This window comes from Oryzias latipes, chromosome 1 (assembly GCF_053564925.1).
Source record: "Oryzias latipes strain Hd-rR chromosome 1, Olatipes_Hd-rR_3.1".
NCBI lineage: Eukaryota > Metazoa > Chordata > Actinopteri > Beloniformes > Adrianichthyidae > Oryzias > Oryzias latipes.
Window position 1 is genome coordinate 23,638,257 of NC_136237.1, and position 27,448 is coordinate 23,665,704.

Genomic DNA, 27,448 nt, shown 5'->3' on the forward strand with positions numbered 1-27,448 from the left:
GTGCATGCCGTTCTTTTTGATTCACAGAAGAGCCAACCGTTTGAAAATAGATTATGGAGGAGAAATGAATAATTGCAGTTTGTGTCTGGTCGGAATTACATAACACTAAGTCTGTCATACAAAAGCCTGCACCGCAATTAGCACCGCATTCACACTTCACGCCAAACCTCTTGTAACTGTAGGCGGCGAACACGCGCTAGTGTGGAGTACGCATTCAAGAACGTGCGTCATAAGCCCGGTGTGAATGTAGCTTTAGTTTCTCCGCTTTGTGAAATTCATCTGACCCCAAGTCATTGAATGAAGACTCCAGTATATTGTTCTCTTTATTTTGATGCAAACGTGTTCCTTAAATGTCTGTTAAATTTCCAACCACCATCTTTGTTGGCCCGAAAGGTTGAGAAACCTTTAACCTTAAAATCAACCTGCATTTACACATATAGACCTTGGAATATTTAAAAAAAAAAAGCCTAACAATCATGCAAGAGGGGCCTCGTCTTCATCCAGCTTGCACCCACATTCACTGTTGACACTCACGTGGTGGTCATATGGCTGCTAAAGTGCATCGAGGCTCCTCTCAGACCAGGCTGAATCCCTCGTACTGCTCCACCGCCTGAGTGAGGCGGCGGCGCAGGATCTCTTTGGTCTGATAGCGGGGCATGTCCAGCAGGTTGTAGCAGGTGTGGGCAACAGGCAGGTAGTGCTCCTCCGCTGTGGTGGACTGGATGATGATCCGCAGGCTCTCCATGCCGTGGATGGGAATGCGGTCGCTGCCCGTCAGGAACACTGCGGCCCGGAGACAGACATGTAAGAACTGGAAGCAAAGCACGATCCAGCCCATGAAATGTATGACCACTCACATAAAAACTGCTTCTTCTTTTCCAGGGGAAACTCGTGGAAAACCTCCCAAAACAACTTCACTGTTGGGTGAGTGGCAGAGTACTCTCCTTTGTAAACAGCATTCTGGGAAAAGTAGAAAAAAAAGTGTGAACCCTTTCCTGCTAATTAGGGATCCCACATTGTTTGATGTTTAAGATTAATTGGAACTGTAAGAAATAGCATTTAACATGTTCTTGTAGCCTTTTTTTTTCATGATGGAGGACATTAATAAAGAAAATTAAGCTAAAAATTGCAATTCTGAGTATTTCTTTATTCAAATTGTTGTGACTTGCAGGTGTGACGTAGAACCTACTATGGCAAGCCACAGGCTCCCTTCTGCACTCCAGATGCATCCACTTGCAGAAAAATAGATCCATGTACGTCTTCATTCTCCTCGTCCGAGCTGACATCTGGCTCAAAACCGTACGGCTGAATAATTCTAACATTGCACGCCATTTTTGTTGCACTGCTAATGCTAGGTTGCGGGTGTCAGGGGCTGCAGGCTAGCAGGAGAGCATGTAGACATTTGGGTGACGGGAAGTGGGGTAGGGCTTACTCAGAGCCGACAGTCTCACCCCACACATAACTCAAGAGACAAATTTCTATTAATCTCTTGCCGCTCTGCAGAAATTTCATTTTAGAAAACGACAGATTTTTTTTTTTTTTTGCTTAAAAATGGCACAATCATAATTTAAAGACCATTCGGAATGCTTTTTAAATAGATCAGAGGAGGACTTTAAGGGTAATGACATGCATGTCTGTAAACTTTTCTGCAGATTTTGAAGTTTTGGACTGAAAAAAAAAATAGAGGAATTTCTTGGAAAGTTCCTTTAAATTTCAACCTGCAATAAAAATCTAAATTCCATTCCAATGGAATTCATCTTTCTCAGGATTACGTTGTTTAAAAAAAAGAAAAAGTCAAAAGGCACCGCGGTTTACCAAAATCTGCAAAAACCTCAAATTCAAATGGGATTTTTGGGAAAGACGACTACAGAAGGTCTCAAGGGCAAAGGATTTGACCTTTTCAAGCTCTTCCCAGTTGTAGTTGTTGTTGCCAACCACCATGGCCATGAGCTCGGAGGGCTGGAAGAGCGACAGGATCTCCCCTCCACACACTTTCAGGAAACCAGAAGAGAAGGCCGAGTACTGCTCATCCACAGAGTCCGAGAAGACGTATCGCAGGTAAGAATCCACAAACTCCTTCCTGAAACACACACAAAGGTTCAGTAAATACTAAACAAATTACCTCTGCAGAGCAGCTGCATCCCTAAAGTCAGCTAGCAATCGGCACCCACATTGTTAACATTCATTTCCTCCCTCATCGTGTCTGCCATGTTTCCACCTCCCTTCATTTACGAGCACCTAAATGTTTTCTGCAGGCCGACAGTTCATCGAAACCCTCCCAGAGCAGCATGACCTCACTTTGTTTCTCTCCAGAAGATGTTTGACTAGATTAAATCCCTAATCTGCTCAGATCCTGTTGGATCCAGCAACGAGAGCATCACCCGAGTGAACTATTTATCTGCGCCGCCGCATCAAAAAACCTTGAAAGAAGTTTAAATATTCTATTATGTCCCTTTTATTGTGTCCATGCAGACCGTCACACAAGTATGTTTCCCATGTTCATAGTGGATGCTAATGTATGAAAGATTGATATTTGTTAATCAATACTAAATCATTGAAGTCAGCCACACATATGCTATGCGGCTAACTGTTTGTAAAAATAGATTGATGGTTTAAGCCTTTGCTCCCTTTGTTTTTTTCTTTTGTGCTAAACCTACGCACCGAACCATTAAAAACTAAACTTGAAACTGCAGCTTCCTCAGCTGAGACTAAATTACAGAGTAAGCTGAAGGAGCCAGTCTCTATGGAGACCGCTTCAATCATTCGAAAAGAACCGGAGGAAGAGGCATCAGCCTAATAATGCTTTGCTTTTGTCATTTCCATAACGTCAGTAATGTTTGTGCATCTGTTTTCAATTCTTCACGTGTCTTTTGTCCAAAAAGCTCGTATTGACAGGAATTTTAATCTCCATGTGCTTTTTTCTGGTTCTTATAAATGTTTAAAAATAAATTATTCCAGGAATTCAGTTAACCGTTAAAAGAGGAACACAATATTTAGACATGTAAATGTGATAACCGACTATAATCACTAGTGGTTGTAAATACATATTTCGCTCAAAGGAGCTATTTTAGGCCCAATAATCATAATAAAATTGGATTTCAACCTTCATAATCCACTGAAAATTAAAGTAATCTGACTATTTTTTTCCAAAGACACGCGGAAAAAACAACCTGAACGAGCTAAAATAAAAAAATAAAAATAATCCCTTACACTAGCACAAACAGTCTTAGATATGAGTAGCAGCGACAGGATTTTTGATTGAATTTTCTGAACAAAAAAACAAAAAAAAGATTTTCATTTCTAAAGTGCAGCTGAATCTAATCATTTAATCACTTTCTTTTTTAGAAGCTGGACAGTAAATGTATGGAACTTTTTTGCTAAAACAATTACTTCCAGATTTATGACTTATTTTATCCTCACAAAAATAAACTATTTCATCTAAAAATTTAACAAAAGTTAAAATTAACACAGTGGCTCTTTATACCCCTACGGGGACAAATGAAAGTGGAAATTAAACGCATCTATTGAAGCTTTTATTGAAAGTTCTTAATGTTTTTGAGTGAAAACTGCAGAACCATTGTCTGAAAGAGAATATAAAAACAAAAATGGCTGTTTGGTTTAGACGTAGAATTTTGATAAAACAGTTCATTTGCTATAAAAATAGTTAGTAATTGTAAAAAATCTAAATAATAAAAAAAAGTAAAAAATTAAGAAAACAAAATAAACAAAAGAATAGAATCAGTCTTAGATTGGGTCAAAGACTAAAAATAGGTTTTAGGATGGATTTAAAACCCGTAAATATTATAGAAACGGGTCACATCTAGGTCAGGTAAGCTAAAAAAAACACAGGAACCTTTCTTTTAGACACAACAAGCCCCAAGAATAGAGCTGAGATGGTGAGATGTACACTGCAGCCTCACAACACGTTATTTTTTCTGTACTCTCATGGCATGGTTTGAGAAGTTAAAAAAGAAAAAGAAAAAGAAAAAAGGGCTCTGCTGCTGCTCTCCCCCATCTGTTCAGCAGCCGGCGTGTGAAGGCCGCCCACCCCACTGCTCTCTGGAGGATCAAAACTAAAATTAGGACAAAGATGCAAGCAGAGGCTGAGGCCGTGACAGTTTTCTTTGGGACGAAAAACGTGATTGTTAGTCAATGCAGGTTGCAGACTTCACTTAAAAAAGAGGCAGTCAGATGAGAACACGTGGAAGTCTGACAGCAGGAGAAAACACAGCCGCCAAACCTGTTGGTGTTGTCCACAGCGATGCTCTCTCCTCCAGGGACCAGCTCTTTGACCTCCGTCATCCCATAGTTCTCCCTGGTGATCTGAGATATAAACACAACAGGTCAAACTCTGGCCCAGCTAAAAAAAACACCAGTTCACATAAACACAGAGATATTTATAGTCCAGTGGGCAAATCACAAGACTCAGGCAATTTCAAAATAAACCTTAACTTATTCGTCCTTTTAATACTGTGTGGTTGGAAAGTTTGTTCTGGATTGATCAGTCTGCAAAGTCTGACTAATCTCAAACTAAGACTGTCCAATGACTCATCAGTAAGTAAACGGAAAAGAACAAGTAAAAATCAGCGGATACTTACAGCAAAGTTGAGAAGGAATGTCCCCTCCACATCTCTCCCTTCATAATCTAAAAGCTGCTGTAAACTCCTGCAGAAATAAAGGACAATCTATAAAACTTACATCTTTTTTTAACCATTATTCTTTCATTAAAATAGAGTCTTCTTTATGCTCAGGCATCAGTGGTGAGCATATGTGAATATTTCTTGGTAATGGCCTTAAAGCTCTGGAAGAGTCTGGATCTCCCTTTTATATGGAGCCACGTTTGTAAGAAACATGTCCTTTTCATGAAAAATGTATCCAAATAGCTGATCCACAACGTTCCTGCTGCTTTTCCCACAGATGCATGTTTCTTAAAAATGTAAATATGGTAAGTGTGCTCCTTTAAGACTATAGAGTTTAAATATAATCGTCTCAAAAAGATCTAATTAGGAAAAAATCAGTTTCTGATCTATTCAAGATCATTTAATTCAGGCTTACAATGAAAAACAAGAGAATCAAAGCTTGTTCCACCTGGCTTCAGTGGGTGAGAGCTCTTTGAAGTCCTCCAGTGAGGGGGAGACATCCAGCAGCTTTTTGTAGAGAGCCAGGGGAAAGTGCAGGTCCACCACAGTGGAGTTATAGATGGCAAGACCACAAATGATCCCGATCAGGTGAAACCAGTTCTGCTCTACAAAACACTGCAAATACACAAGAGTTCTTTGCTTTACTTTGGCTTTGCTCTTCGGTTTAAAGCGCTTTCCTTCCCTCACATTTGAAGCAGCATTAGGATAAACATCAAGTACCACTAGATGTGCTGCAAAATTAGGCATAAATAAAATGCCTGTTAGATTCACCGTCAGCATAAGAAAAAAAGACATCTGAGACTCCAGTTGTGTCCAAATTCCATCACCAACACTAAAAGATTAAATATCTTAGTGCCCTGTAGTTTGAACACCACGCTCACTACTTTTCTTTTATATGACATCACTCACCCATTTGCTGAAGTACAAACTTAATAAATATGAACATTTTATGAATATTTATGAATCGATTGTGTTCTGAAGAGGAAAAAGCGGACTTTTAAAAAAATATATATATATTTACATTCGTTTTTGCAAATGACAAATAGTTCAAGCACAGTGCATTGTGGTCTATATTCGCCAAGCGAGTGACCATCAATGTTTTTCTCTGAGATTTCAGGGAAATTTTCATGGCTCTGGATCTTAATAATGTAGATTCGGACACCCCAACAAAATGGTGAATGCTCTATAAATTGCACTAAGTAGCGAGTAGTAAGGAAATTTGAACAAAGTCTAAATGTTTTCCCCCAATTTTGAAGGCTTCTGCATGGAATCCAGCAATTGTTTGGCAAAGATACATTTATCGAACAATCAAATAAAATTGGAGACGCATAATTGGATCTTCATAAGGTCATAGAGTGATGGATCACAGCTAATTGACAATTTATGGGTTTTTCAAGCTCAAGCCATAAGTTTACAGCATTTGGCCGGTAAAGAATTTTTTTTTTTACCACACTGCAAAAACTACATTTTAAAAGAGTAAATGTTCTTATTTTCTGTTTTGCAAGAAAAGAAATCTTATCAAGAAAAAAGAACATTTCTTTTCCTAAAATATGAATTCTTGGGAAGTCCATTTTTCTAACCACATTTTTGCTTATAGGCGAAAATTTTTTGACCTTTTACTGTACAAAAAAAGGTTAAAAATAAAGAAATGATCAAGCTGTTATGGCTTCTCTTCACAAGTTGTTAAGTTGGGGGTCATGCTTTCCTCTGGAGCAGGTGTCAAATCCACTGAAGGTGGTTAGAAAAAGTTCAGGTGAGATTTTCTCACCTTTACATTTCGTTATTTTTTGCCCGACGTTACCATAGCAGAATTTTGTGCACTGCAATATTTACACAATTGCAGAATTGTACCAGCTTTTATCTCAGATTTGCCCCGATTGCTTTTTTGTTTATTTGTTATTGTCCCTTTAACAATCCACTTAGAGGACACAAGATTCATGCTAAAGAAAAAAATTAAAGAGGGAATTCCACTTTGCTAACGTTTCCTCTTATCTATAGTGGAAGAAATTCAAGAGGAACAATTGTCCAAACAATCAGCAGTCTAAACAAGGTAAAGCCTATCAACAAAACAAGCGGGTAAAAACATCTGCTGCTATAAAACTTCAGGTAAAATGTTGCTTTAGCTGAAAAATGACCACAAATTATGCTTCAATTTAAGGCTGACGGGTTTCAGGTCTAAAAATGTACATGCCTGTATCTCGTCTGATTGAAGAAAAGCATTTTAAAGGGAATTTTTGATCTACTAATTGGGAATCTGTTGTACAAAATCCCAATCATTTTAAAACAGCAGCCAGGACAGGCTCCAGCAACCCTGTGACCCCCAGAGGGATATAGTGGGTTGAGAAAATGAATTGATGGCTTCTATTTTGAAACTCCAAAGCACAAATTGTATTTACCACTATTTTCTTTAGTAACTGCAGCACTTTTTGGCAAAAATCATTCATAGCTGCTGCTTGTAAATCTGTGGACTTGATGAGTCATGGCAATAAAACACAAGAGCCAGTGGATGTGGTGCCGTTGCCATGGCAGCGATCAGCTCGGCATGACGACTTACTTTATCTGAGAACCACAGTAGATTGGACTCTTTGTAATAGGTGAACATCCCATAGACGGGATCCATGAGTTCCTTCAGGAGCAGCAGGAAGAACTCTTTAGTTAACCCGCCCGCATCCACGGCTTCCTCGCCGTCAAAGATCACCTAAAAGGAAGATGGAAGTGAAGCTAAACCGAGAAGTCTATTTTCGTTAAAAGCAGGGGCTTAGAGCCGCTTCACTCACTTTGAGCGGTTTTTTAAGGTCCACGTCAGAGTAGACAGTCAGCTCTCGAAGCGTGTCGCTTACTAAATGATTCCTGCGCACATGCAGCACTAGGTATGGGTTCCTAGCGAGGTGGGGTTCCAGTGTGAGCAGCATGAAAACATTGTGCAGGTTCGCACCGCTTACTGCCATCTAAAGAAAAACCAAAACAAATGTATTTCTATGAGAAGTGTGAGACAGTTAGGTGGGAACTGACTGACCTGTAATCAAGTACCTGCATTTGCAGTTCAGCATCTGTTTGCAGCATTGTCGTCTTGGCTTGGGCATTCAGTATGAATGGGAAGGCACAAAGGTTCACTGGGGGAAGGTTACTCTGCAGGGAAAACAGACTTACAACCAACCCGTACAAATGAAGGTCAATACTGCTTTTGTTTCTGACAAATAGTTTTTACCTGTGAAGGAGATGAGCCCACTTTCTAGAAATAACAGGAAGGCAGAATAATTAGATATGTGACTATGTTTCACATAGAAAAATATTGAAAGTTACCGTTTTATATTGAACATTGACCTCATGTCTCGAATCTGAATGTATATTAAATGTTTTCTACTGAATCTTTTCAATTCAATTCTTTAAATTATCTGCAGTAACAACTAAGTGGATCGCTCTTAAAAATTGATTATTGCTTGACTAATCCTAAAAACGCAGAAAGCTGAAAGAATTGAGGTCAAATATGTAAAACAGGGGATTTCAGACACAGAGAAGCCTTTTTGCCTTTGTCTTTTGCATGTTTTCTTAAATTAATCTTTTGCCAAACTATGAATACATTTAAAAATGTTGATCTTACAAAAATAAAAACATATTAAATTTGTTTTAAATATTTTCTGGAATCCAACTATCTTAATTAATGTAAGAGAAAAGTATTATTCAACTCAGATTCTTACCAAAACAAAACTTCTACATTTAATTTAGACACAAGTGAGGCCAAACAAACTCCAGAAGAAAACTACGTAACCTTTCATACTCACAATCTGGGCTTTACTCAGAAACCATTTGAGGTAGTCTTCCTGGATGTCCACCAGGCTGGTGATGTCAGGGATATAAAAGTGGTTGTATTCTACATGATGGGCCTTTAAATTCACCTGGTAACGTAAGCAAACACCATCCTTAAAGTCTAATTCTCCTTCTGCTGCGGGCCAGCACGGATCCATGTTGCGGATACCTTGTGGAGCTTCTCCAGCAGTCTAAGCGTGGCCATGAAATAGTTCTCGTGGAGCACGGGCGCAGGGACCGTCTTGCCTCCCGTCAGCATGTACACAACTATGCTCTTGTACATGTCCACCATTCTGGTGAAGACGCCGACGTCCACGACACACCACCAGTTATCTGCACAAAGACCAGACCTGTAACAATTCAAACTAGCATAATTGAAGAAAGTAATTAATTTCAGTTTCATGCATCAGAATAGAGAAGATATTTTTAAGCCTTTTCTACGTGTCATCTCAAAAAGAAAAAAAGAAAAGAAAAAAGAAAGAAAAAAAATCGCAAAATGGGGCAAATTACATATGATTTGTCAAACAACTAAGCCAAATCATAGAAAAAAAACTAAGAAACTCTTTCCCTCTTTAGAGGTTAGGAAAATGAAGAAAATGAAGGTGCTAATTGAATGGATTTGATGCTTTCTATTCCTTATATCCTGTCATTTAGGCACAATCCTGAGCAGGATGGTAGAGATCAAGAGAAAGGCTAAAATGTTATTTGACCGTCTTGAGGATCACATTTTAGGAGCTTAAAGACCCACTCTGATAAAAATAGTGTTTTTTAGTGTTTTTACCAGGTTCTTGTGGCATTTTTCTGATGATTGAGGGCATATATAAAGAAAAAAATGCAATTCGGAGTATTTAGGAGGCTGATCGCCTCAAATCATTACTAGAAGTGGTGGTGTTACACATTCATAATTGATGAGGTGTGATTCGTTTTTTATACATATGAAAGTATGGTACCCAATACTTTGCTGGGGTTGGTGTCTAGCTGGAGAATGGCTATTGCCAGTGGGATAGTGAGGCGTATGTAGTTCTTGGAGTCCTGCAGGGCTGGGTACTCGGACAGGATGAGATAGATCCTCATGGCCTCCACGTCAGGTGGGGAGCGAGGCAGCTGAGGGATCAGCAGACTCTCAAAACTTGTGGTTGCCTAAATACGACGGAGGACACATAGGAAAATAATTCCTTCAAAAAGTTGCAGTAATTAAATTTTTTTTTTTTAATAATCAGAGTCAAAATACATTGAACATTGTTTTTTGGCTCAAATTGCTTCAGAATTCAGTCATCATGACTTGTTTTCTGTCACTTGCATGACAAAAAAGGGAGCATTTTAAAGCGACATATGAGGTAAAAACACAATATGTACTGTTATGGCATTTGCATCTAACTAAATATACTTTAGAAGAAATATGAAAGAAAACTAAAGTTTTTTAAGAGGCTAGATAGCAGAACATCAACTGAATGGGATTGGAGTTCTTCTCACTCTACAGTGTGTTACATCAATCAGTTTGCACAGAATCTTAAATGCATCAGACACTGAAACACATTTACAGATACACCTAAACCTTTTACTGTTAAAAGTAAAAACTATAAATATCTACTTTTCTAGCTTGTTCTTTGGTTTTATAGCTCTAGAGGTTTTTGACTTCCAGCTTCAAAACTGCACATCAAAAAGCAAAGCGGTCACATAAAGAAATCATTTACGTTCAGCTGTAACCAGAGAACATTAGCTTCATGGGATGTTTTCTAAACAAACAGGACCCATCTTGCTGCTTTAGGGAGAATATGAATTATGACATGCTGGGAGAGGCTTCATGAGGTTTGGACTGGGGCCTCACTTCACCCACTAATTATAATGCATGTAAGGTTCACCAACACAGCTCCCTAAAAAGCGTCTCCAGAGTACGATCTGCGGCAAATCTTGATGTACGTTCAAAGTTAGATCAATTCCATATGACATGGATGCTGTTTTCTGTTGCAAAACAGCAGTGTTTCCTCTGTGCTTGTGTTCTGACAGAAAACAACCCACAATTCTTTTCTAAAAAGGAAGTTGGTTTGCATAAAAAAAAGAAAAAGGCAAATATTTTCTCATGAAAGGACTATTCTACAAAAATCTGCAATACTACAGATTTCTTTGGTTTGATTTAAAATAAAATAGTCGAATTTAGTCGAATTTGCCACCAAAAACAAACAGTGAAGTCCTCAACCAGGTGAATAATTGAAGTGTTTAAATGGCTTCATGTCTGTCGATGTATCAAGAACATAAAGTAAATAAAATATCCGACATGTTTGATATGCAACTGCATTAGTCATACCTGCTCCTGGATTCCAGCGAAAGCGGGTTTGCTCAGTGTTGCAAACAGCATTCTGACAGAGTTGAGATCGATGCCGGGGATTTTTGGGTTGGTTTTGAAGTGAGCATCATCACTGAGAAAACAAGCATCAATGTGACTCTTGATAATCACACAAGAAAATGTCTTCCTCGGCCTGAAGAGTACTTATTTTTTATAAATTGACACAGAGAAAGTTTTTCATGGATAAGCGCTAAACTGTCTTCAACTTAAAAAAAAATTGAGGCCATGTGACTCTTTTATGAAGTTGCTTTGGCATCATGGATGACTAAACCAAAGCTAAATGACAATATTGACAGTGTCAGCATTGAGAGTAAAGCTTTTCTCACAATTGAGGTTTTATTTAACCACAACAGAGACGTTTCTGTTATCATCCATTAAGGACTGTGTCCCAAACACAACACTAATGCAGAGAGTGAGCGGACGCCGCCGTGACCCACAGCAATGAGCCTCAACACAGTTTCTCCATTAAAGAACATGTGAATGTCAGTTCTAAAAGGCACAAAAAGAGCCAAACTGCACACAACTGTAATATACACACAGGCTAGAATGAGGTTTTGGCTGGAAATGAGACCAATTGATGTTCATTTGCTCAACGGATGTTTATTTTACTATAACAACTGTATCCGAGGAAGATTCTGACACTCAAGAAAAAGGATCTTCAGGTGGAAAATATGAATTAAAAAAACGTGCTTTTGACTGCAGTAAATCTTCATTGAGAACAGTTCATTTTTCAAAACATGTCCACTGATCCTTCTTTTTTTTTAAAGCCGTTAAAATCAGAAGGAAATGTACTGATTATGTCTTCATTTCATGTAATATTTTAAAAATTTGGATTTGGATCTAAATCTAGCCACAGGGGTTGCAAGCCAGTAACTTCTGTGCCGGTCCCAAGCCCGGATAAATAGAGAGGGTTGCGTCAGGAAGGGCATCCGGCGTAAAAATTGCCAAAATAACCATGCGAATCATCCACAACACTTTAGACATACCGGATCGGTCGAGGCCCGGGTTAACAACGACCGCCACCGATGCTGTTAACCTACAGGGTGTCGGTGGAAATTTGACTACTGTTGGTGGAAGAAAGAGGGGAGGCAGAAGGGTCCGTGGCCAGAGAGAGAAGGGAAAAGGCAGGAACATAGGTTTGAGAATAGGGACTCTTAACGTTGGCACAATGACAGGGAAAGGCAGAGAGCTGGCAGACATGATGGAGAGAAGGAAGGTAGATGTACTGTGTGTGCAGGAGACAAGGTGGAAGGGCAGCAAGGCACGTAGTATTGGAGGAGGATACAAACTGTTCTATCATGGTGTTGATAGGAAGAGAAACGGGGTAGGAGTGATTCTGAAGGAGGAGTTTGTAAACAGTGTTCTAGAAGTGAAAAGAGTCTCAGACAGGATGATGAGCCTAAAGTTAGAAATCGAAGGGGTGATGGTGAATGTAGTCAGTGGGTATGCGCCACAGGTTGGCTGTGACTTAGAAGTGAAGGAGAGATTCTGGAGTGAGTTGGATGAGGTCATAGAGAGTTTTCCCAGAGGAGAGAGAGTTGTTATTGGAGCAGACTTTAATGGGCATGTTGGTGAGGGCAACAGAGGTGATGAGGAGGTGATGGGCAGGTTTGGTGTGAAGGAAAGGAATCTGGAGGGACAGATGGTGGTGGACTTTGCGAAGAGGATGGAAATGGCTGTAGTCAACACTTACTTCCAGAAGAGAGAGGAACATAGAGTGACATACAGAAGTGGAGGTAGGAGTACTCAGGTGGACTACATCCTATGTAGACGAGGTCATTTGAGAGAGGTTAACGACTGCAAAGTGGTGGTAGGAGAGAGTGTAGCCAGACAGCACCGCATGGTGGTGTGTAAAATGACTCTGGAGGTCAGGAAGAAGAAGAGAGGGAAAACAGAAAAGAAGACCAAGTGGTGGAAGCTACAGAATGAAGAAACTTGTGAGGAATTTAGGCAGAAGTTGAGGCAGGTCCTGGGTGGTCAGGATGAGCTTCCAGAGGACTGGGAAACTACAGCAGAGATTATCAGGGAAACAGGTAGGAAGGTGCTAGGTGTGTCATCTGGAAAGAGGAAAGACGGTAAAGACACTTGGTGGTGGAATGAGGAGAGTACAGGAATGCGTCCAGAGGAAGAGGTTGGCTAAAAGGAAGTGGGATGTAGAAAGGACTGAGGAAGATAGACAGGAGTACAAGGAAGCGCAGCGTAGAGTGAAGAGAGAGGTGGCAAAGGCCAAACAGAAAGCTTACGATGAGCTATATGACAGGTTAGACACAAAGGAAGGAGAAAAGGACTTGTACAGGCTAGCCAGACAGAGAGACAGAGATGGGAAGGACGTGCAACAGATAAGGGTGATTAAGGACAGAGATGGAAAGGTGCTAACAACCCAAGAGAGTGTACAGAAAAGATGGAAGGAGTATTTTGAGGAGCTGATGAACGAGGAAAATGACAGGGAAAGAAGGGAGGAAGATGTGGTTGTTGTGGAGCAGGAAGTAGCAGAGATTGGAAAGGATGAGGTTAGGAAGGCTCTGAAAAGGATGAAGAGCGGAAAGGCCGTTGGTCCTGATGACGTACCTGTGGAGGTATGGAAGTGCTTAGGAGAGACAGCAGTGGAATTTCTAACAAGGTTGTTCAATAGGATTTTAGAGAGTGAGAAGATGCCTGAGGAATGGAGGAGAAGCGTTCTGGTTCCGATCTTTAAGAACAAGGGTGACACGCAGAACTGCAGCAACTATAGAGGAATAAAGTTGATGAGCCACACAATGAAGCTGTGGGAAAGAGTAGTGGAAGCCAGGCTTAGGAAGAAGGTGGAGATCTGTGAGCAGCAGTATGGTTTCATGCCCCGTAAGAGCACCACTGATGCCATTTTTGCTTTGAGAATGTTGATGGAAAAGTACAGAGAAGGTCAGAAGGAGCTGCATTGTGTGTTCGTAGATTTAGAGAAGGCGTATGACAGGGTGCCGAGGGAGGAGCTGTGGTACTGTATGAGGTCGTCTGGAGTGGCAGAGAAGTATGTCAGAGTAGTTCAGGACATGTATGAGAGAAGTATGACGGTGGTGAGATGTGCTGTAGGTCAGACAGAGGAGTTCAAGGTGGAGGTGGGACTACACCAAGGATCAGCTTTGAGTCCTTTTTTGTTTGCTATGCTGATGGACAGGCTGACAGACGAGGTAAGACAGGAATCTCCCTGGACAATGATGTTTGCGGATGACATTGTAATTTGCAGTGAGAGTAGAGAGCAGGTGGAGGAACAGCTAGAGAGGTGGAGGTTTGCTCTGGAAAGAAGAGGTATGAAGGTCAGTCGTAGTAAGACAGAATACATGTGTCTGAACGAGAGGGATCAAGGTAGAAGCGTTAGGTTACAGGGGACTGAGGTGAAGAAGGTGCAGGAGTTTAAGTACTTGGGGTCAACAGTTCAGTGTGATGGGGATTGTGGAAAAGAGGTGAAGAGGCGAGTGCAGGCAGGTTGGAGCGGTTGGAGGAAAGTGTCAGGAGTGTTGTGTGACAGAAGAGTGCCAGCAAGACTCAAAGGAAAGGTGTACAAGACAGTGGTGAGACCAGCTCTGCTCTATGGGTTAGAGACGGTAGCAGTGAGACAGAGACAAGAGGCTGAGATGGAGGTAGCAGAGATGAAGATGTTGAGGTTCTCCTTAGGAGTGACCAGGTTAGACAGGATAAGGAACGAGTACATCAGAGGGACGGCTCATGTTGCCTGTGTTAGCGACAAAGTCAGAGAAGCCAGACTGAGATGGTTTGGACATGTTCAGAGGAGGGATAGTGGATATATTGGTAGAAGGATGTTGGAGATGGAGCTGCCTGGCCGGAGGGCAAGAGGACGGCCAAAGAGGAGATATTTGGATGTCTTAACAGAGGACATGAAGTTGGCTAATGTTAGGGTAGAAGATGTCCATGATAGAGTGAGGTGGAAAAGGATGATTCGCTGTGGCGACCCCTGATGGGAAAAGCCGAAAGAGAAAGAAGGATTTGGATCTAAAATATCTCCGGCTTCCTCCCACCGTCCAAAAACATGCTTCATAGGTTAATTGGCAACTCTAAATTGTCCATAGGTGTGAGAATGAATGGGTGTGTGATTGTGGCCCTGCGACAGACTGGCGACCTGTCAAGGGTGTCCCCTGCCTTTGCCCGTAAGAGCCCGGGATAGACCCTGGCAGCCTCGTGACCCCGAAAGGGACAAAACGGAAGAAGATGAATGAATGAATGAATCTGGTGAAAAATTTTCTAGACCCCATCCCAGCTGACACAGGGCTATGGTGGAGATGCAGCCTGGTTTGGATTGCTAGTCCATTGCCACACACAGACTGCCACACATTCATTCTTAACCCCTTAACGCCTACATTTATTACCATCTTTGAAAAAACAAAAACATTGGCGTTTGTCTTTGATTGTAAGTGGATAGTAGCTATATTTTGGTCATTTTAGAGCCGAAGTGGTTTGCCGCATATTTGCGACAACAGGCAGGGATAAGAGTCCATTTAGAGTCACCAATCAGCATGAGCAGCATGTTTTTCATGGATAAGTGCTAAACTTAGGACGAAACCAGAGTGCCTGGAAAAAGAAAAAACATGCAAACGCCACACAGATAGAAAGGGGCCCAGCTGGGATTCGAACCATAACCATGTCAACCGTACTAACTATGACACCACCTTGCAGCTCCTCTGCTAAGCTTATTCCTAATTAATACAATGACAGTACAGACCAAAAATTTGGACACACATTCTCATTCAAATGAGTGGGAAGGTGTGTCAAACCTTTGGTCTATACTGTGTATGTTGGTTTTTAATACATTTATTCAAAAGGAAATTTCAAAAATGTGTTCTACACAGCCACAAATTTTATAGAATGAATTCTGATACCAAATCAGTGTGAGAGAAAGAAATCTATATTCATCTAGTTACTTTTATAAGTATTCATGAGGCATATGCATCAACGGAGGGGAGTGGGAAGGGTTTGGTTTTTATTGTTATATTGTGTGCATTTTTTTTTAATGTTAAGTGCTTCAAGTTGTGCATGTTTTTTTAATGTAAATAAAGCTTGATTGGATTTGAATTGATGAATACAATTTGCTTAATGACCATCTTGAAAAACAATATAGCTAGTAAACACTTCTCTGCATCACATCTACAAAGATAACAAAATAACAGCCACCCTGACATCCCCCGACTTGTTAACTGCTGTTTTGACCAGATCCTTCCTCGCTCTGTCAGGAGACGGCTTAATTAAGTCTGTTAGGACTCGGAGGTGTTTTGCATGCAGTCCTCCAAACAACTGTACATACTTCAGATGGTTCACTCTTTGGTTTCCCTGGCTAAGTCCATATTTCTTCTTTCATGTACAGTCCACAGGTTTATGAAGCGCAGAGCTACAAATAATTCCCCATGCTTGCAGAACGCCCGGTATTCAGGTCTTGACATATCTGCGGGGATCCGTTTTCTGCTCCGTGGACACCCACAACTCATGATAAGTATCTGCTGATGGGTCCGCTTTGAAGAGCAATTACCTAAACACGAGTTAAAATAAGTCTGCAGATTGTCGGATCGGTTTTGCTGCATCAGATTATGTGGAAGCTTGTGGTACAAAAAGGTCAATGACAAGTCCGCGAGAGTCTTGAAGATTTGAACTTTGATGCCCAATTTTGTTCACATTAGTTTATAAATTGAGAACATCTACTTTTATTGCATTTAAATCCAGGATGCACCCCTTCTCTGTGGATCTTTCTCCAATCTGCTCTTTTTCTCATCTATAAATGTTCATGTCAGTGTTCCAGTTCCTTGATGTCTCAGTGTTTCTGTTTTCTTTTTCTGTCCTCCCTGACCCCTGCCAGTCGCAGCAGATGGTCGCTCTCACCAAGTCTGCTCCTATTCATCCATTAAAATTAGAGTTTTGCCCTCTACGGTTTTTTATGTGATCCATTTGTCAAATGCAGCTAAAAAGAAACGTTTGGCCCTATTTTACTCATTTAAACATAGTTTAATCATAAAACGTGTTACTAAATTTAATTTTCTTTAGTTTTGAATATTTTACTAAACATTTGTTAAGTGCCATGAGAAAGCCTCGATAATTAGGGCTTTAAAAATAGATTTCCAAGAATCCTTCTTGAAGACATATTTCATTAGGTAAGCAGCTACATTTAATGCTAATTATGTTGCTCTAGTTTATTTCAGTTTGTGAGCAGTTCTTTTCCTCATTTATAAACATATTGCAACTATAAAACCTTTTAGTAGTTTTGGCCCATTTAAAAGTTTTTTTTTTACAACTTTGAAATTTGCTCTAATGATTTATCTTTAACCCATAAGAACCCACGGTGACATCAGTGTAACAGAAAAATATCTGAAAATGTGAGTTTTGGGTTCTTATGGGTTAAAACTAAATTTTTGTGGCAACGCTTTATGTCCATCTTTTTAAAACCATTCTGGCTTCTTTTTTTAGACAGATATTTTTTCACTATATTACACAATATTTCCACAATGAACCAAAAACTCAGTCCTGAGTAGTACATTTTGTCATTTTTTTTCACAGCAAAAAGTCACACAAAATTGAGATCAAACTATTTTTTATGTCTTATAACAAAAGACCAAAAGTGTAGAGACAAAATAAAAAGGTATAATTTAAAAACAAAGCACAGATAAATTCAAACTATGTCAAAAATGTCTACAAAAAATGTGTACAAATCAGGCGAACCTCCACTATAAGCTATACAGTGTTCCAAGGATTTACTCTACTGGGAATCACAATTATGTTTCATATCTTGTTTTTGTAATAAACCAAAAATTTCAAAGCTAAAATTTTTCATGAGACCTTTAGGGTCAATTTGAAATGGAAACTATACTAATGGCGTTTCTGCATCATTAGCACATTGGTGTAAACTACCAGGGTGATTAGCAAACTCAATAAGGGTTGATACTAAACAATACAATTCCAAATCTATAGGTCAAAAATATCATTTTAATATGTAATTTTGTGAAAAATAAATAAATAAATAAAATCCGATTGCCAATAATGACTTTCTGACAAAGGGATGACCCCCCCCCCCCCACACACACACACACACACACACACACACACACACACACACACACACACACACACACACACACACACACACACACACCTCTACTTCATCTTCATTGGCTGTAGAGAAGGATAAAACTTATCAAATAATTATGATTACGACCTTCCTTTACCTTTGGTCTAAGAAACTGGCGTTCCAACAAGCGGTTGAGGAGAGGTGAACGATCATGTCTCTTTGAGAAAGAAACCAATCAGAAACGACAGGAAAGTCATTGAAAAGGACTTCACAACTACATATTCTGTGTATAAACATTCAAATGTAAAGAAATGTTGCTTATTTTGGCAACTGGACTTACTTTGTAACATTAGAGTCTGTGTTGTACAACAGTTTTAACCTCCATGAGTTCAAGCAGTCGTGGTTGATGGGGGAGAGGCTTTTACTGACATTAAACACTCGGAAGTCTTCTGGAACTTCAGGACACTAAAGACATGCAGAGAGGCAGAAGCACACAGACATCAAACAGCAAGCTGCTCGTTGCAACTTGTGTGGCACATTTCTGCGGGCGGGTAGTGTTGTTTATGTCCTCAGAGGAGATCAAATAAACAAGCCACGCCCGAGGTTTAAGTGTTCTGCCAGGGTTAGCGGGCAGACGCAGAGAACTCTGCGACTTTATCAGTCAGCATTCCTAACTGTTTGTTAGCCCCAATGCATGCTCCACATCCGCCACAGGTCCTGCCCAAAAGCTGGGATGCTACTGCCACCGTGTGGTTTCAATGGAAAACCCAAACCTTTTCTGCAGCAGAAAATAATGCTTTAGTTTTTATTATTTTGCTAAATAAACAAATCATTTCATTTCCTCTTTAAAATGGCATTAGCAGCTTCAATTTCGTAATATTTGACTAAAAGCTAATAAAAAAAAATGATTTTAATCCTTATGCTGTAAACACTGTGACTACGGAAATTCTCCAAAAATGAGATTAAACTTTTTTTTTGGCTTATTAAGTTTTAATAATAGCTTAATAAAAGAAGAGTGAAACACATACCTGTTCACTAGAATACATTAAAAAGCTATGGTCTCCTCCACAGATGATTTTGATCACTGTATACTTCCTTAAATCTGAGGCAAAAAAAGAGGAAGATCGTGATCACCTAATAGTAAAAATAATCAATCAACCCAATATTTTAGAAAGTATTTTTGCAAAAGTTTTCAATCTTTCATTAAATTATTCTGAAAATAAAAAGACAGAATAATTTTAGAAAAGTTATTCTTGCTTAGACTTGACAATTCAGTAAATAAAACTGCTCCTTTAAACTAGCAGAAGTGATGAGCTGTTAAAGGGCCTATATCATGCTATACTTGAGCCTTTCAGAGTAAACTATATAAGTACAGTATATGATAATATGTTACCTTTGATACACTAAAGAAGGGATTTTTTTATTAAATATTAGTTCTTCTCGCGAGCCATTTTCCTTCCCGGAGGTAAGACGTCCCGATCTCTGAGGCACTGCCCATTTCATGACGTCAACATAGAGCCGGCAGTGACAATATCTGAACTTTTGCAATGATGGATGTGCAAATAAAAGGAAAGCCTTTTTGCCAAATACCGCTAGCTCCGTGGAGAAAGTGTGTGTATGTGTGTGTGTGTGTGTGTTAGCCTGGGGGCAGTGCTGGCAGTGCAGACTCTTCCTGAAAAAAGGGGCGGTTCTCGTTTTCATGGATTGGGAGGGGCTGGTGCTTAGAAAGCAGAGTTTTAGAGGAATGCTCAAAGGTGTATGAGTGGATCAAAATACCACTTTGGGGTTGTTTACAGGAATTAACGTTATACTGTAATACAGTTAAAAGCTCAAGAAAGTTCATTTTTGCATGATATAGGCTCTTCAAGTCTAGAAAATTTTCTGATGTGAAACTCAGCAAGAATGGAAACAGAAAGCCTGTGTCAATCCTCAAATAAACCTTACCTTTTCGGAGATTTAAAGTCAAGAAATCATTTTTAACGGGATGTGGACTTCTTAAATCAGCCAGTATTCCTGTTCCCAGCTGACCGTGACTGTTACAACCAAATGCATACACCGTACCAGAGGATGGAACAAAGGCAAGAGTGTGATGCCTACCAACGGGAAAAACAGACATTTAGAGATAGACAGACGAAACTGTGCACAGCCTAATTTAAGATCAACGATTATGAACTATTTAAAGGGTTTCAACATTTTAAATTGAATTGAAAAGTCTTAAAACACGTGGCTAAAATGTTAAAATCTTTTTAAAAACGCATCTTCATTCTTTGAGCATGATGTGGTCAAAGCCACAGCAGATTCAAGAATGTGGAGATCAACAAACACAACACACCTTTCTCAAAACAGGTTGTTGTTTTTGTAAGGTCAGTGGGGACAAAAAGTCAAAACCAAAACAGGAAAATCAATAACTACTTAAGAAAAAGAAAAGTTTGTCTATGTTCTATGGGGAGAAAAAAGAAGAAAGTTAAAGAAGAGACAGCACCTTCCACAGGTGATCTGGGACACTTCAGTTCCCATGAGCTCCATGACTCGTCTGGGTAAAAGTTCATTATTGCTGGAGCCATGACCTAGTTGCCCCCTGGAGCCATCACCAAAGGTAAATAAGCCCCCGCTCTGCCGAACAGTAGGAGAATGTTATTTGGTGAGTAAACAGAGAAAAGATGCTGATCTTTATCTGATTCAAATCAAATGCTTTAAAACCACCTATGATGTGAAATGTAGGGGGCCTTTTTTTAATTCTTAAAATTACCCCACCTACACCAAAGACTTCCTCATGGTTCTTAGTTTGCACAGTAATATGACTTTTGCTTTTAACCATTGACTGTAAAAACAATGGACAGCTCATCACCCCCCCTTCTCGTGTTCCCAAATAGGAAGTGTTCGCCATTCCCATAGAAACGAGGATTCAGAGTGACTCGGACCAATCACTGTCGACTGGTTTCAACATGGTGGCGCCCGTATCAGGACGCCACGGTGAGGGACTTTGCCTCATTTCTATGGGTGACGTCACACCTCGATCTGTCTGTTGTTATTACAGTCTATGCTTATAACTGAAATTGAAAGCTTTTTTTTTATTATTCCTCTTTAAAAAAACTGCAAAGTTTGACAAAGATACAAAGACAGGGATTAGTTATGCTGAAGATTTCCCAAATGAGGAAATAAAACCTTGGACTTCATCTAGAAAAGCCACAAAGAAACCAAGTTTCTCTCTGTGTTAGCTTTAAGACACGCGATTCCTCACAACCAAAAGAAGAAAATAAAACAAAAAGAATAAAAGTCCACAGAGCGGGACAGACGGACAGTCTCCAAAACATCATTTCAGACCTCTGCTAGACACACCTATGTCAAGGTTTTAAGCCTCTACATATTTGTCTTATTTGGTCATGATGTTGCAGGTCAGGGTTCATACCTTTGTGAGGGCAGCTGTGTGTTCATCTCCACAGCTGATGTAAACAACTCTCTGAGATCTCAAAAACTTGATGTGACATGGAACGGCCCGATCTGGGAACAGGAATGACAGCCAAAACTCACAGTCAGATCAGATGGGATTAATGGCACACTGAAGCTTCCTCATTTAGGCACTACTTAGAATGAAAAGGTATTTTAATAAGCATGTAAATAAAGAATAAAAGGAAACCAAAATGGTATATAATGTCAGTTTTACTGTATACATTTTTTTAACGTACCTATCTCTTAAGAAATCCTTTATTTTCAAACATTTTATGTCTTATGCGTACCTTGTTTATCGTTGAGCCCCAGCTGACCAGCCTTGTTTTTGCCCCAGCCAAACACAGCTCCAGACAGGGAGAGCGCAAAACAGTGGTCTCCCCCCGCGGTTATCTGAGCCAGAGGGATTCCTGCCAGGGACTTGACCGGGGAAGGAGACAGCTTGCTGGTCTCTCCTTTGCCCAGACCCAGCTGACCGCTGCTGTTCTGGCCCCATGTGAACAGCTGGCCATCTGAGAGTGAGCACACAGAGAAACCCCATTCACACATCCAGAAAACCCCAATAAACACATGGAAAGCATTCACTGGTCATCTTTTGATCTATTGTAAAATCCATCCCAGTTGTCTTTTAATTGTCAGTTTTATACTCAGAAATGCAGTTTAAGCTGAATTTTCTTTATACATGTCCTCCGTCATCAGATAATTGCTAAAAGAACATGTTAAAAACATCATTTTCATTGGAGTGGGTCCCTAAAGCTTTTGATTATAAGGGCTTTCATATGGGTAAATACAATCCTTCATATGATTATAAGACTTTATTATCTGGGGGGAAAAATTCAAACATTTTGTCGTGCCATAAGATATAGTTCAATTTAAACAGATCTTGATTCATTTCAAGTTTAAAAAAATGTCACCTTAGAGCCTGAATTCTCATCTCCATCTATTTCTAATACATCACTTCAGCTGAGAGAGCTTTGCTTTGGGTTCAGGTATAGGTTTCCCTGATGGAGCCGGCTGACACAGCCTATTATCACTGCTGAGCTCCGACTTCTATTGATGTCATTCAGCCCCATTTCATTTTAGAATGTTATTAAATCAGCGCTCATAATCACCCCAAATAAAAACGGGATGAAAAATAATGATAACATAACTAAGAAGATCAAGTAATTGTGAAGATTATTACAACCTAAATAAAAGAGTTTCCTTGGGAGTGTGTGACTGATCTTGAACTGGAGTGATAACTGCTCTGATATCTAAATCAGAAACTAAAAGGTTTCTGAGTTTCGGATTTAGCGTCGTGAAGAGTGCATCGTTCACACCTCGAGAAAGTGCGATGCAGTGCTGGTTTCCACACACTACTTGGGAGATGCTGTGGTCACACAGTTTTTTAAGCAACCTGAGGAGAAAAGGACAAAAATCTAAACCAAAAGCTAGAAAGAGAAGAAAAAAAAACAATAAACTTCACATTTGACCACCAGAAGGCCGGGATAAATACAGCACATGAATCCATTGATGCAAGCACGCATCAAACCACTTCTCCTCCAAAAGGAAAAACTTTTTTTTTTCATAACTGGAGATAAATTCATTTGAAAAGAGTTGGGACATGTAATGTATGTTACATTTTCTCATGCCATGCATTAACCAAATTCAGGAGGCTAACAACCAGTAAACAGATTTTTCTTTAAAAATTCTTCCAATTTTATCTCCTCCTTTCAGCAGCTTTACAGCTTTATTTTAGGGATTTACCCAGAATTCTGGTGCAGCAGTCACAGCTGTTCCAATATGTGCAAATTGATGCATAAGGTAACTGGAACCTGCTAATGAAAAGTTTCAACCCCTTTATGCTGTTTTTTGCTCATTTGCAACTTACTGTTAAGTCCAGAACTCCCCTCAATTTAGCATCATCTTGAAAAACATTAAAGAATCATCCTTTGATATAATTGAAAATAAAGTCCAGCATTAAGAAGCTCATACCCTGACTGTCTAGGTTACTTATTTTTCCCCCCCTAAGACTTTCTGCAAAAAAAGGAAAAAAAAAAAGTTTCCTGTCTTTAATAAAAGAGTCACCTTGGGATTCGAACAGCCGTCTCAGCAGTCTCCAAACCAAGCTGACCCCCATCTCCAGCCCCCCACACAAACACCTGACCCTGTTCGTTCACCGCGACTGAATGGGCCCGACCACACGACACCATGGTAATCTTCTGGGTATCCAGAGCCCCCACCAGCTCTGAGAAGAGAAGATTACATTTTAGCAAAATCTCTAGATAAAAACAGGAAAAACTTTAACATTTGTATTTTTTAAATCCTCTTGTTTTCTGGTCTAGACTATACAACTCATTTAGATTTAAATCTTCTGTTCATTTAACCCAACAAAGGTTTTTTTTTTTTTAAGTGTTTTTGAAAAACAAAAAAAACACTTTTGTAGCATCCTCACAGACCACACCCGTTTGAGGAAAGCCATCCAGCAACATCGTATTCATTTATCAGTCCACACAGCTAATGTTAGCTACCGCGTATCTTCCAATAGGCGCAAGCAGATGGGCGATATTGAGAAGACGGCTGTAGGAAAAAGAAGAAAACCGATTTCCTGGTGAAGCTGCAACGAAAGTCAGCAACAAATTGGAAGAACTGCTTTGAACTTGGATGATTGAGCAAAGATGGAAAGGTGTGCGTGTCTCCGGGAAAATTATCTGCATGAAAGCCAGAAGGATTTTTGATACGGAGGTTGATGCTTAAAGGGAAAAGAAACCTTCTCACCATTTCAATAAATCATATAGTGTTCATCTGGTGTTTTACTCTGTATTTCTTGACCAAATTTCCCAGCAAAATGAAACCATTAGCCATCATCACTCCGTCTGTAATGGGATAAATGCCGGTTTCCAATAGATTCCTGTCTCTAATAAAGGCAGAGGCTACTATTGGAAGATATAAGGTATATAAAAGGTAAGAGAAAAGACATTTAAGCATGAAATTCAAGACATAAAAACTGTTTTTTTTTATGTTTCAGTAAATAGAAAGTAATTACAAAGCATAAATCCAGAGGAAATGCAGAAAAGAAACTTGCTGTTTTGATGTTTTAGATTAATACGTTACAATGTGAGAACTTTTTGACTAGAAAAATTTGTTCATTTTAACATTTTACTTTTTTTTTTTATATAATTTTATCATTTGAACATTTTAAATTCATTAAGAACTTTATTTAGGTGGATTTGGAAGCAATTTCTACCTTACCTAAGCTTGCAGTTTCTACAACTCTGTCATTCTATTTTTTACAGCATCGCAAAGTATAATTAAGACTTTTTCCAGATTTTTTGAGATTGTGTTTTCTGCAGGCTGTGCTACACGAAAAAAAGCAAAAGAACTAACTGGAGCTTCCAATCATCCCTACAGTGCACATTGAAAACTAGCTAACCTTTATTTAAAAAACCCCATCTGTAATATGGTTTCTGTACATATGGGAGGTTTATAAATATCTGACTGGGTTTGAAAAATTGTAATAACAAGTTTATGTAGGTATTATTGCTGAAAATATTGATCAAGATGAATAAATTATGCATTCACTTATTCTATCGCAAGCATCAAAGCCGATATAATAAACGGGTGTGGTCCTACTCTTCCACATTTTAGAAATATTTCATAACTTTCCAGGTTTCTGTGAATCTCTGCATCTTTGTGGACACCTAAAGCTTACCTGGAGAATTCCCAGCTTTGTCATGGCCCAGCTGTCCACAGCTGTTGGAACCACACGTGTATACACTACCATCTTGCAGTAAGAACAGCGTGTGTTGCCCGCCACACGCAACCTCTTTCAGCCCTCTGCCGCTGAACACATGACAGATCCTTGGTTCAAAAACAGGATTCCCCTCCACACCAATGCCCAACTGCCCGTCTCTGGCATTCCCCCAGCACAACATGGTGGCGAAGCGAGAGGAAATGGGGGAGCGATATGGAGAAGCAGAGCGAGTGACAGTCAAATTCAGGAACAGAGAAATGTCTAAGTGTGAGAAACGTCCCGCTTTCTCCTCTTGGTGTACATTCCAACCCTAGAAGAAACCAAAAGGGACTCTGTTGTTATGTTCATATGGAATGTTTCCACATAATTTTGCCTTGTTTGTAGATCCCTACAATGTTTTCACAATGAGGTAGAGATTACATTTGGAGATGACTGTGACTAAAAAGATGTAAACACAATAGCAGAGGAACAGGCAGTGTGTTTAAAAAAACAAAACCAAAAAAGCCCTGACGCTGTAATCCTGGTTTAAGCAGCTTCAAACAGCCCCGCCCTCATAACCATCCAGTCACAGTGCATGCATGATGTTAACCACGGATGATAATAAAAAAAATAGAAACAAACCTCTATGATGAGAAAGAAAAACAAACTACAATTCAGATAACACATAAAAAACACTTAAAATGCCTGATTCATTTACTTTTATACATAATAATTTAAGTACTATATTATATTATGACATTGTATTTGTCTGTACTGAGTCAAGATAAATGAAGAAATTGATATCAAAATATAAATCAATATATAAGTATGTAGTATGTAAACATGCCAAACATATTCAATAAATGAAAAAGAAAGACTGAATTAGATTGTTGTTGGTGCTCTACTTTGTGTTTTTATTGCTAAATAAACTTATTGTTCAGCTGACTAAAACTCAGCAGAACATCCCTTCTGTCGGGTGTTTACCACATGGAAATATTTACATCTAATAATTCAACTAAATTAATTCAAACCTTTTTTTCTATTAAAATATTAAGCGTAAAGTGTTTATTTTTTTATCAGTTAAGCTTTGCTTTTTATCAAAATAAATGTATGAGAGTGATGTGATATAAAGCACATTCTGTTGGTTTATGAAAGGTTTTGTTTACAGAATTCTGCCTGACACCAGCAGACTGGAGACATTATTTAGTTTTTCCTAACCACACACGACACGGCGTCTAATTTATAGAACATACGTCGTATCTATTAGATTAAAGATTAAAGGGATTTGACCTGGAAACTATTAACTATACATGCTTTTTATTGCTTATCACTAGTAAATACTTATGCTAAAAGCTAAAGTTAACTAGAACTGATGATCTGCTCGTCATTCCCAAGTGCTAGCTTAGCTCAATTTAATTTTTTTTGCGCAGAAAAATAGTCTTCTCTAAACACTTGTCTAAATATTTTAAACATTAATCGAGTTGTGTCCTCATCGAAATCAAAAACTCATCTTTAAAAATCCAAACATTGCTACCCCAAAGCTAACAGACTACTACGACTAGCTAAGCAGCCCTCTTCTGCAAAAGAAACGAAGCGGTTCTATCTTGTTCTTATCCGCTACGTAGCATCTTGAGGTAAAGAGAAAGGCAACCGCTCTCTATAAATTTGAAACGCAGTGTTTACCTGGACAGATGCATCTTGAATTTAGATGTTTGGTTTCGGTCCGGCTAGGAAAACAAACGAGGAAGTACCTTTAAGTCCTACGTCACCAAGCCTGGTGCCAAATAATCAACAATTGGCTCACTTAACCGGAAGTGGTGGTGTTACATTGCTTTCTGTAACCTATCAGATCCAATGACCTAAAAAGATCAATCTTAACGATTTAGCTTAGTAGTAATATAGTTTTATTTTTAAAAAAGCAAGCTTAAAGCTTATGTATTGTAGCAAGGTATCTCCTACTTATTGTAAAAAAAGTAAGTAATTGTTAAGCCCTGCTACACCCACTGAAGGAAATACGTTTAAAAAGGAAGGCTAATAGGAAAATTCTAATGACCAAGCATTCCACTGGTATTTAAACGCAGCATTTACGGACGATTGTGTGAGACGTGAAAACAGTCTCACGGTAGATCCGTGCGTAACTTTGGCTTCGTGTGTGCGTAACAAGGGATTCGTGCGTGTTTTTTTAAAGATGTGTGTGTGTAAGTAGTTTCAAGCTGTTGTAATCTTAATTTGTGCATACGTAAATTGCATTTTGTATTTTTTTCATTTTATATTTTTTCAACTTATACACAAAAGGTATTATGTGAGTTACAAATCACGCACAAATCCAAATTTATGCACAAATCCTCATCTACGCGCGCACAAAGCAAGAATATGCATACACAAATCCTTATTTACGCACAAATCATGAATTACGCACGCACAAATCCGACTGAGTCTAATTTCTCTCCATATCGGTG

The 27,448-nt window shown here is 39.3% G+C and overlaps 1 protein-coding gene across 1 annotated transcript; it reads right to left on the reverse strand.

Moving 5' to 3' along the window:
- Nucleotides 1-310: 310 nt before the first annotated feature.
- Nucleotides 311-26,809, reverse strand: LOC144994354 (putative E3 ubiquitin-protein ligase HERC3). The gene is made up of 25 exons (XM_078951998.1): nt 26,673-26,809; nt 24,969-25,320; nt 23,345-23,504; nt 22,597-22,673; nt 21,568-21,789; nt 21,240-21,331; nt 20,313-20,443; nt 19,775-19,923; nt 18,859-18,932; nt 18,171-18,295; nt 17,988-18,047; nt 10,753-10,864; nt 9,398-9,587; nt 8,617-8,780; nt 8,423-8,536; nt 7,849-7,872; nt 7,671-7,769; nt 7,418-7,588; nt 7,195-7,338; nt 5,089-5,255; nt 4,599-4,665; nt 4,241-4,323; nt 1,897-2,080; nt 858-960; nt 311-783 (listed from the first exon to the last, which is right to left on the reverse strand). Exons 2-25 carry the CDS (start codon nt 25,189-25,191, stop codon nt 575-577), a joined length of 3,144 nt encoding a protein of 1,047 aa, XP_078808124.1. The 5' UTR covers nt 25,192-25,320; nt 26,673-26,809; the 3' UTR covers nt 311-574.
- Between the last annotated feature and the right edge of the window lie 639 nt (nt 26,810-27,448).

Bases quoted from the DNA above. Each gene is read 5' to 3' on its own strand.
- LOC144994354 (XM_078951998.1), bottom strand. From the start codon at position 25,191: ATGTTGTGCTGGGGGAATGCCAGAGACGGGCAGTTGGGCATTGGTGTG. The intron at 21,790-22,596 runs GTGTGAACGATG...GCTCACTCTCAG, and splicing joins CTGCATCGCACTTTCTCGAG to ATGGCCAGCTGTTCACATGG. The intron at 9,588-10,752 runs GTATGACTAATG...CGTCGTATTTAG, and splicing joins TCGCTGGAATCCAGGAGCAG to GCAACCACAAGTTTTGAGAG.